This window comes from Carya illinoinensis, chromosome 1 (assembly GCF_018687715.1).
Source record: "Carya illinoinensis cultivar Pawnee chromosome 1, C.illinoinensisPawnee_v1, whole genome shotgun sequence".
Taxonomy (NCBI): Eukaryota; Viridiplantae; Streptophyta; class Magnoliopsida; order Fagales; family Juglandaceae; genus Carya; species Carya illinoinensis.
Genome location: NC_056752.1, coordinates 14,630,621 through 14,641,574, shown reverse-complemented (window position 1 = coordinate 14,641,574; position 10,954 = coordinate 14,630,621). Strand labels below are relative to the sequence as shown.

The 10,954-nt window shown below is 35.9% G+C and overlaps 1 protein-coding gene across 2 annotated transcripts; it reads right to left on the bottom strand.

The window, feature by feature from the left end:
- Positions 1–2,348, bottom strand: LOC122311641 (ras-related protein RABA3-like). Of its 2 annotated transcripts, none has more exons than XM_043126270.1 (2): positions 1,703–2,348; positions 1–679 (listed from the first exon to the last, which is right to left on the bottom strand). In XM_043126270.1, the coding sequence occupies exons 1-2, from the start codon at positions 1,972–1,974 to the stop codon at positions 229–231; spliced, it is 723 nt and encodes a 240-aa protein (XP_042982204.1). In that variant the 5' UTR covers positions 1,975–2,348; the 3' UTR covers positions 1–228. The 2 variants fall into 2 exon arrangements, with proteins under 2 accessions (XP_042982204.1, XP_042982199.1); XM_043126265.1 differs by having other exon boundaries at positions 1–685; positions 1,703–2,271.
- Positions 2,349–10,954: the final 8,606 nt, after the last annotated feature.

Sequence of the window (10,954 nt, the reverse complement as noted above, 5' to 3'; positions counted from 1 at the left end):
TTGGTCGGAATAAATAACCTTAGATACCTTTATATCATATTGGTTCAAAACCCAAATTGTGTTTTGAATGATCTCAGATTTTTTCCAAACAAATATTTAAAAAAGAAAAAAGGTCGAATTTGCCTTTTCTAGTACATAATTAATATCATAACCCTCCAAAAGATACCCACAAAAGACATCATGATCAAACCCAATGATGCCCTAATTTTCTTCTTATTATATGAACACCTAACAAGAGCATGCAGATAATTTCTTCATCTCACTAATTTCCAATTCAGAACCTGGAATGACATCAATCTTGGATCCTTTAAGCCCCGGGGCATCGCCACCACTGTCGGATCTTCCATTGCCACATTCCAAAGTCTTTTTAGAAACCACACCATAGATTTCTTCTAGCAGTCTAAAAAATGCAGTGTCCACGTTGTCACCACTTAGGGCTGATGTCTCAGAGAAAAAGAGGCCTTGGTTTTCTGCAAATTCAATAGCATCTTCAGTGGGCACAGCCCTCAGGTCCACGAGATCGGCTTTGTTGCCAATGAGAGTGATGACGATGGAGTTGTCTGCATGGGCCCTGAGTTCCTCCACCCACCTCGCAACGTGATCAAAGCTGGGTCTCTTTGTTATGTCGTATACCAGCATTGCCCCTAGTGCTCCCCTGTAGTATGCACTTGTCACGGCTCTGTACCTAGGTATTTTGGTCAAATTGTACACAATAGTAGATTTTGAGTTTTACTTGTGAAATTATGCATGGGTATTTTTCATTCATAGACATATATGAGTAATTTAATAAATTTACTACTTCAATGCACATCCACTTCACCGTATCGAGTCAAAAAGTGTGGAAATAAGTGTTATTGTCATAAAAAGATTTCTTAAAAATAAACTTACAAATCGACATGACTTCATATGATAATACGTTAAATTTATTTTATAATAAAAATAACTTTATAATTAAACATATTATATCAAATTATATTAATATAAAAAAATTTAAAATAAAAGATGATAATTAGTATGCTATTTAATATCCGTCGTATCGAGTGAAGGAGGGTGACTTTAAGAGGGTCAAAGAAATAGACGATTGATTGATGACGATGATGGGCGGGCCCGAGAGGTCCAGCTTCTTTGTCCCTTCTCATCAAATGTGCCCCAGTGCCAGTCTGCCTAAGTGCCAATCCATCATTGTCCTAACATTTCATGGCCTAACACACAACTCTTTAATGCCTTCTACCTAACATTTACTTGGGATTAACTTTAGCATCCGTGTAAACTCCAGGAGTCCATGTGCAGCATGTGTAATGTTTCAGACATTCTTTTTTCCTTTGGTTGGGAAGTGAATATACATACCCAAGTGCAGGAGATGGCTAGTGGCTTTCTCCATTAAAGGATTGCTTCGCGGCAAATGCTTGAAAACTTCTTTTATATGATGAAAGATGAATCTTCACACATACTACAGCCAAGTCTACTTGATTCTATCTACTGGCTATAAATAAATACTGACTAATTTAAATATCACCTTATTTAGGTCTACAAGCACCTAATAATTTTCCAGTTATTGCAGGGCAGGAGCATTCTCCAATTAGCATAGTGTTGCTAGATCCAATATTCATGGAATGTTAAGAATTCAGACAATGAGATATGGTCAAGAAACAAATCATTTTCTAAGTACGTCAAAAGTGAAGAGAGAGAGAGAGAAGCAAACCTTTCTTGACCAGCAGTATCCCAGATCTGGGCCTTGATAACTTTGCCTTTAATGGTGACAGTCCTGGTCTGGAACTCAACCCCAATGGTGGATTTGGAGTCAAAGCAGAACTCGTTCTTAGTAAACCTGGAAAGTAACTGACTTTTCCCCACAGCCGAGTCTCCAATCACCACCACCTTGAATACATAATCAATTTTGTCATACGCATTCTCTTGGTAACTATCAGTGCGAACCCCATTCTCAGTGCCAACCCCATTCATCTCTTGATTCATTTTCCCCACCCAGAACACCAAGAGCTGGAGCTGTATGACACTAGGAGACTAAATGTGATCTCAGTCCGAGTCTTTCTGTCTTGGGAGGTAAGTAGGAGTAAGTAGAGAGAGAGAGAGAGAGAGAGAGAGAGAGAGAGAGACGGACAAGACTAGGTAATTCTCAAGTGCAAGGGTGGAAAGGGCAAGCTAAGTATGAAATATGGTCTTGTCCTTGTCTACCCTCTTAATGCTTTATCCCAGTCGACGTACCATGCATTAGCTATATTTTTATGCTAAATGATTGTGCATGATTTGGGGGCAAAACACTGCCTGCCAAAAGCTGTTGATGGATTAGGAATTCTTGGGGGTTTTGCCACTTTGATTAGAGCGCAAGCTATGTAATCTTGGCAGCAACCGCAATCCACGGGATTATCCACACGATTAGTGGCCCAGATGCTCCTCCTTTTATGATTGTTTGAGACGGGTTACGCAGTTGATTTCATCGTCAAAAGCCAAGGAGGTAGGCCCTTAAACATGGTATTTCTGCATTCTTTATAGCAGGAGCTTTTGAACGTCAATTGTAATGCATACTTACATCCCATTTTTTTGAAGATTTCATTCACTAATTTGCCAATTATCATTTATGATAATGTTAATCATTATTATCTTGAATAAAATGCTTTATACCATCTGTTATTGCTGAATTTGACAGATCAACATCTCAATTGGCATCTAATGAAGGTTAGGTCCAAATCTCTTATTTTAAGGGTGAGTGAGATTGCTGAGGATTTGGATTGGAATGAGTGTCCCCACTATTCCCTGACTCGCAATACTAAACACAAAAACAAAAACAAAAACAGGAAACTTCTTAAAGCTGTCTTACGTGACCTGTACAAAGTAGAGCTCCTAAATATTGATCTGTCCACCGACAAAATTTAATAGAATGACAATCCTACGAATCATAAAACTATGGCCCACATCTTTAAGAGGAATGTTAACTGAGAGGGAGAGCTAACAACTAATGCTCATAATTATGACGACCATAAATGCAATTTTGTTTTCGATCTGTTCTTTTTCCCTCTTCTGGTTGTTGTGGTAAACACTACATTTGGGATGCCAAATTGAAAAGTGCGAATTGCGATGATTATCATCTCATTTCTTCCAAGTGTCCAACAGCTCTAGGCTCTAGCTATGAGAATAGATTCCTAAAATAAAAGGGGAAATGGACATGAAAGATAAATTAAATTAAATAGGGAGGTAGTGAAATACTTATAAACTATTCTAGACATTACTGCAAATAAATTGAAAAAAACATAGACATGGCAAACGAACTTCAAGAATGAATTAGCTAATAGCCTTTAATCTTGAAGGTTATAAACGAAATGAATTTTTCTATACAAGTAGAGCGTAAATAAAAGCCAAAACTCTTTTTGTCACAATAAGAGAAAGGGTATTTGTGGCGAGCAAAATCGCCAGGAATAGAGAAAGTAAAATAAGTGTGAGAGTTTTAATAAAAAACAAATAATAAGTGTGAGAGACTCGGTAAAAGAGATAGAGAGGCGGGTATGAACCAAAAAAGTGTTAAGGTTTCCTCTTGTTTCTAGAGTGCGCTAGCGAGAATGAAGAATATCCTTCACTCTGGTGGAAGCTTTTTTTGCCGAGGGCAATTTCTGAGGGAAGAGAAGTAGAATTTTGAATTTGAGCTTCACACAAGAACAGCGAAACCGTGACTGGGGTACAAGATGACACAAGAAATACCTGAATTATGGAACAAATTCTCATTGACAGCGGAAGAAAAGGATGAAAATGTTGTTAAGGGAAAGGATATCAAGGAAACTATGGAAAAAGGTTAGCATTGTCTAGTGGGGAAAGTCATAGCTGATAATAAGATTAATAGATAGGCCTTAAAAAATACTATGTTTAAGATTTGGAAATTCTGCATTGGCACCAAGATCATAGAAGTGGGTGAGAATCTTTACATATTTGAATTCCAATCTGAAACAGAATTAAATAGAATATGGGAGGGCCAGTCATGATTGTTTGACATGAATTTGCTATGATTAAAAAAATTTGAGAGTTACACTCCACCAACTGATCTGACTTTTACTCACACTACTCTGTGGGTCCAATTACGTATAAAACTTACCTTTGGGATGCATGAATAAGGAAGTTGAGAGTAGAATTAGATCCTTGATTGGTACAGTTTTAAAGGTAGATGCTGACATCAACGAAAATTGTTGGGGAAAATGGTTAAGAGTTCTTATCGAAGTGGACTTGATGCAACCACTGGCAGGAAGGAAAGTGATGGATCGGTTAGGCCTCAGAGGTTTTGTATAATTCAAATATGAAAAACTCCCTAAGTTTTGCTTTACTTGTGGCGTAAGCAAACATGCTTCTAGTGGCTGGTCAAAATACTCAATTAGATACATCCAAGTTGAGTAGCACAAATCAATATGGAACATGGCTCAGGTCTACTAACTCAGGAAGAAGTCCAACTAGTTCAGGAACCAGTTCAAGCTATGGTAGCAGTTCAGGCAGACAATTTGCAAGCATCACTATGTCTAGGTCTGAAGGCCAGGACAAAGGGGACCAGAGTCTTATACAAACTGGTGGAATTATAAGAGAGGAAGGAAGCAAGCTTATGTTGCAACTCTCACCACATGAAGACAGGCAGGATAGTAAGATAGAAACACAAGTGCAGCATGTTTTACCTTTGTTAGCTCTGGCTATGAAAAACAACACACTGAAAACACCTGTAATAGATTCCACATCAGAACTAATGCCAAGTACTGAGGAGGGTATAACTAGGGGTGAAAGCTTAAACCGAAAAACCAGCCCAAACTGGATCAGCTGGTCTGGTTTTGGACCGATTCGGTCTGGGACCGGTTCCATGATTCCACAAACTAGAACTGGACCGGTTCATGTTTATATATATAATTAATTTTTAATATTATATAAAATATTATATATAATTTATATATAAATATATAATTATATATAAAATAATTATATATTATAATTTATAACATAAAACTATAATATTAAATATGAACATTTGTTTGATCATATGTTATTAATATAAAATATATATTAATTACATTTTTAGGCCTAATAAATTCTCAATATATTCCTTTGAATCCTTTTGATAAATATATAATACATTAGTATATTAATTACATTTCACTTTAATTAATTGGTATATATTAGTATACTAATGTATATTAATACTAATACTATATTAAATCACTATAACTTATTAATATTTTCACTTTTATAGAGTAATATTAATACAAGTACTATACTAATATTAATATTATCCTAGTACTTAGTGATTTAATATTAATACTAGTACTATATTAAACTTTTTATATGAAAGATTTTTTTTATACAACAGATTTTTTTATAGCTGGTTTTTTTTTTTTAAATGAAATTAGCACTTGATTAAAACCGAAAAACGGGACCAGAATTGGTAAAATCAGAAGTACCGGTTTTGGAGGGTAATTGGTTGCAGAATCGATTTTTGAAAATGTAAAACCGGTGTAACCGATTCAGTTCCAAAAATTGTATAAAATCGGATTGGTTACACCCTTGGGTACAATGGATCAAGAGAGGGCTCAATATCATCATAGTCTATCACAACAGGTTTCTAAGACAAGTGTAAATAAATGGAAGAGGAGGGCAATGGGACAGGTTAATGTTGAGATGGTGCCTACCATTCCTTATGCTACAAGGAACAGGAAAACAGAAGATGAAAATATTCTCTTTGTTTTGGAGAATAATCAGGATGCTAAGGGCAAAAAACCAGCTGTGGCATCTATAGTGAATATATTGGTGGAGGTTGTTAATCAGCCTTGTCGGAAGAAATGAGGCTTTGAAGTTGGAATTTTTGAGGGCTTGGCAGCCCTAGGACAATTAGGGACCTTAGCCTTTTGGTTAAGGCCCATAAGCCTAGCATCTTATTTCTTATGGAAACTAAAATGTATAAGAATAAGCTAGAGGCTATCAAAAACAGGTTGGGTTTTAAAGGTTTATTTTCAATTGAAAGAGTAGGAAAGACCGGAGGATTGGCTTTGTTTTGGGAGGAGGATGTCAGACATAGAATACACACTTATTCACAGAGGCACATTAATTCCTGGATTGATCAAAAAGACTTCTCTTGGATGATGATATGTTTCTATGGTCATCCTGAAATAGAAAATAGGTACAAAGGATGGAGTATTTTGAGACACCTTAAACTACAACATCCTAAAAGGTGATTTTTATAGGAGACTTCAATGAGATCCTATATCAAAGTGAGAAGTATGGAAGGGCTAGAAGAGAATAAAAACATATGGAGATATTCAAAAAGGTGTTGCAAGATTGCAAGTGTACTAACTTGGGCTCAATAAAAGGCAAGTACACGTGGGCAAATAATAGATCATATCAATCCTTTACTAAGGAGAGGTTTTATAGAGCAACTGTAAATTCTGAATGGTGTGCAACATTTGGTGGAGGTGAGGTGCAAGTGTTGGCTACTTATACATCTAACCACTGTCCTATTTTAATGTCACTAGGCCAGCAATATAATACAGCAAACAGAACCACTCAAGTGAGAAGTTATAAAGATAGATGGTCCACCCTTTCTGATTGTGATGATGTGATCACAAAGGCATGGCAGCAAGTGAGAGGAAATTTAGGTAGATTGCAAAATATAAAAGAAAAACTAGAGGCTTGCATGAGTAAGTTAAGGAGGTCGAGCTACGAAAAAGAATATGATGCAAAAGGTAGCTTACTTTAGAAAACCAACATATTGCAACAAATGCAACAATCACTCACCGCACACTCGATACAGCAGATGAAACAACTTCAACAAGAAAGAGATGATTTGCTTGAAATGGACCATTTAAAATGGAAGAAAAGAGCTAAGGTGACATGGCTACACCAAGGGGATCGAAACCCAATGTAATATCATCTATGTGCAAGTCAGAAAAATATAAGAAACAAAATTGTGCAAATCATGGATGAGAATGGTGTAAGCATATCAGACATTGATCATATTGGGAAGGCTTTTACTCAGTTCTATAGGGGCTTGTTTACAACCTCTAAGCCTACTAACATAGATACTTTCCTCAATGCAACTAGAAGAAAAGTCACTCAACAAATGAATGACATATTACTGCTACCTTTTAGCAAATAGGAAAGCAAAGAGGCAGTTTTTCAAATGGGTCCCTACAAAGCTCCTAGCCCAAATGGATATGGGGCCTGTTTTTATCAAAGATATTGGCCAATAGTGAGAGACAAGGTATGTGAGGCTATCCTACCCTTTTTAAACTCTGAGCAAGATATATCAGCAATTAATTATACATACCTAGTGATGATACCAAAGCACAACAATCCAAAGAATATCATAGACTACATACCTATCAGTCTCTATAATGTGCTTTACAAAATTATCACAAAAGTGTTGGCCAATCGAATGAAGAAAATTCTGCCTACTATCATTTCACAAAACCAGTGTACATCTGTTCTAGGAAGACTAATTTCAGACAACGTTTTGGCTACATATGAGACGCTTCACACAATGAAAACAAAGTTGCATGGAAAAAAGGTTATATGGCAATGAAATTGGATATAAGCAAGGCCTATGATAGAGTAGAGTAGATCTTTTTTAAAGAAGCAATGCTCAAAATGGGGTTTGATACAAAGTGGACTGAGTTGATCCAAAGGTGTATAACATCATCTTCATTCTCAGTTTTACTTAATGGGGTGCCTCAAGATGTGTTTAAACCCTCAAGAGGATTAAGACAAGGTTGTCCATTATCTCCTTTTTTTATTCATTATTTGTGCTGAAGCCTTAACTGCTAAACTGCATCAAGCAGAACAAAAGGGTCTCATTTCATGGGTTCCATGGCTAGGGGAAAGATCAGGATGAATCGTGTGTTTTTTGCATATGACAGTGTACTATTTTGCAAGGCATTGATGCAAAAATGGGCTGGGTTAAATCAAATTCTATATGGTTATGAGCAAGCATCTGGACAACAACTCAATAGAGAGAAAACATCACTGTTTGTCAGTACAAAGACTAAGCAATCAACAAGGAACTATATCATGGAGATAGCTGGTTTAAGAGCTTCCTCTAACTTGAAAAAAAAAAATACTTGGGATTGCCATCTCTTATTGAAAGGTTAAAAGCTAGAGAATTCCAAGGCAAAGTTGAAAGGGTCAGCAAAAGAATGGAGAATTGGAAGAACAAATTCCTTTCACAGGCTGGCAAGGAGATTTTGATTAAGGCTTTCATTCAAGCCATTCCCACATATAGCATGAGTGTGTTTTCTTTACCAAATACACTATGTAATAAATTTAATGCTTTAATGGCAAATTTCTTGTGGGGATCTCAAGAAAACTCTTCAAAAATTCACTGGAAAAATTGGGACAACTTGAGTATGAGCAAAATAGATGGAGGAATGGGATTTAGGGATTTGGTGAGTTTCAATCTAGCTCTTTTAGCTAAACAAGTTTGGAGAATTCTCATTCATTGAACATCACTTGCAGCCAGAATATTGAAGGCAACCTATTTCCCTAATTCCTCTATTTTACAAGCCAAATTAGGATCAAGACCCTCCTTTGCTTGGAGAAGCATATTCTCAGCAATTGATATAGTAAAGGAAGGAAGCATATGGAGAGTTGGAGACGGACAAACAATTAAGTTTGGAAAGATAAATGGATTCCCAGACCTGAATATGCAATATTCAATCACTAGTGAAAGTCTTAATAGAAAATGCAAGGGTTACAGAATTAATTGATCAAAATAGTGGGTGGTGGAACATGCAACTTCTAAAAAATGCTTTCAATGAGGAAGAGGTAAAAGAGATCCTGAAACTACCTGTTTCACAGAATGCTAGTGAAGATAAATTGGTGTGAAAAGGCACATCAAATGGTGACTTCTCATTAAGAAATCCATATCATCTATATAAATAGAAACTAAGAAGTAAGATGGGGGAATCCTCAACAAAAGGGGATCAAAGAGAATTATGGAAATAGATATGGAATTTACAAAACAAAAAAAAAATCTATTAAAGTTTTCATATGGCGTGCAAGTATGGATGCTTTACCTACAAAGCAGATTTTGTATAAAAAGAAGGTCACAACAAATCCATTATATGTCCCATTTGTCAAAATGCAAGTGAAACCCCATCACATATTCTTTGGACATGCCCATCTGTACAAGATGTTTGGGTTTTAAAAAGCAGAAAAACACAAAAAGCTGTAATTATATATGAAGGTTTTGGGTCTATTTTTATATCCATGTTTCAGAGAATAGGCCAGGATGAAATCTGTTCATTTGCAAAAATAGCAAGGGCATTGTGGACTAGGAGAAATCAATGAATTTTTTAAGGTGGTTTCTTATCTCCAATATCTTTATTCAACAGAGCTCAGCAGGCACAACAGGAGTTTAGACAAGCATAAGGATCGCATGGAGGTTCACAAAGAATAATAAATCAACAAGTCAACCCAACATGGAATGCTCCACCACCAACTTGGCTCAAATTGAGTTAGGATGTAGCTGTCAGAGAAGCAAATTACAGAATTGGCATTGGAGTGGTGATCCGAGATAATAAAGGTGAAGTTCTAGCCACTCTAATGCAATCACTTTCTTTTCGTTCACAATCATCTACTATAGAAGCAAGGGGATTAGTCACAACTGCAATGTTGTGTAAAGATCTAGACATGCAAAATGTTGCCTTAGAGGGAGATTCAAGTCAAGTTGTCAATGCTATGAGACAAAGCAAAGTGCAAAATGGGATACTTAGTTGCTTGGTGGAGGATGCTAGAGCTGCCTTGCTAGATACAAGATGGTAAATTCAACATGTCAAGAGGGAGACAAACAAGGTGGCACATCAATTGGCTCAAAAACAGTCTCATTGGGTTATGAAATTCTAGATATAGACTATGTAAACCCATGTATTATGTCTCTTGTAATGGCTGAAGGCCATAATACATTTTGAGGCAATGAAGAACTTATGTGTTAAAAAAAAAAAAATTAAAAATTACTAAGCAGTAATGACAAGTTGAGAATAATCTGTTTAAATGTCGAGGTAAGCTGAGATAAGTTGAGTTTTTTTATGAATAGTAGTGAGTTAAGATGGTGGAGTGAGTTTTGTGGAGCCCACCTAAAATGAGTTTAGATGTGTTTGGATATTAGGATGAATTTAGATATGTTTATAGGAAGTTGAAAAAGGTTGTGTGTCTCACCTGTAAAGAAATATTAAGTTGAAAAATGTTGTGGGTCTTACGTGTAAAGAGGTTTTGAGTCGAAATAAGTTTAATAATTTAAGAGTTGGATGTTTGAATGTTAGAACTCAGCTTAAAATTAGACTGAACTGAATTGATCTCAATTGATCAGTCTAAGTTCCAAACAGGCCTAAAGGTGAGGTGTGAAGGGGGCGAGGAAATGTAGGAAAAGAAAAATAAAAGGTGGAGGTGGCATCTATGAGAAATTCACTTTGTCCATGAGAAGAAGCCCAGAGTTTTATAAATTGTCTTTTTGTGTCACTCTTCTCCCATTTACTGACTGCTAAAAGCATTTACTGCTGGGTATTCATTTTGTTTTTCAATTTTATAAAAATTTTAGTTGTGATAAGGTGAGCATCAGAGAAGCTATTACTAATTTATATTGAGCTTGAGAGACAACCATACTCTTGGCAACCCCTTCCACCTTCTCACTTTTTACTTCCTTATAGAAGGTCATGGGAAGCAATATTGATACAACAGCTCTTAAATGGTTGGTATATTTTTACTACTATTAATTTAGTTTTTGAATTTCTATGATATATGCCAGATATTAAATGCTTGTGTTGAACTGATTTGGAACATGCAGAAGGAGGCCATGAGTAGTAACTTGCATATTTTCTATCATTGAATTGATTTTATTTTTACCATTCTACTTGCATTACACTAAGTAAGATATGACACATTTATTATAATTAAATGATCATTTATTACATGCTTTTTTATCATCAAA

Excerpts from the sequence above, each read along its gene's own strand:
- LOC122311641 (XM_043126265.1), bottom strand. The coding sequence starts at position 1,974 with ATGAATCAAGAGATGAATGGGGTTGGCACTGAGAATGGGGTTCGCACT. Across the intron at positions 686-1,702 it reads GATACTGCTGGTCAAGAAAG|GTACAGAGCCGTGACAAGTG; the intron begins GTTTGCTTCTCT and ends CAAAATACCTAG.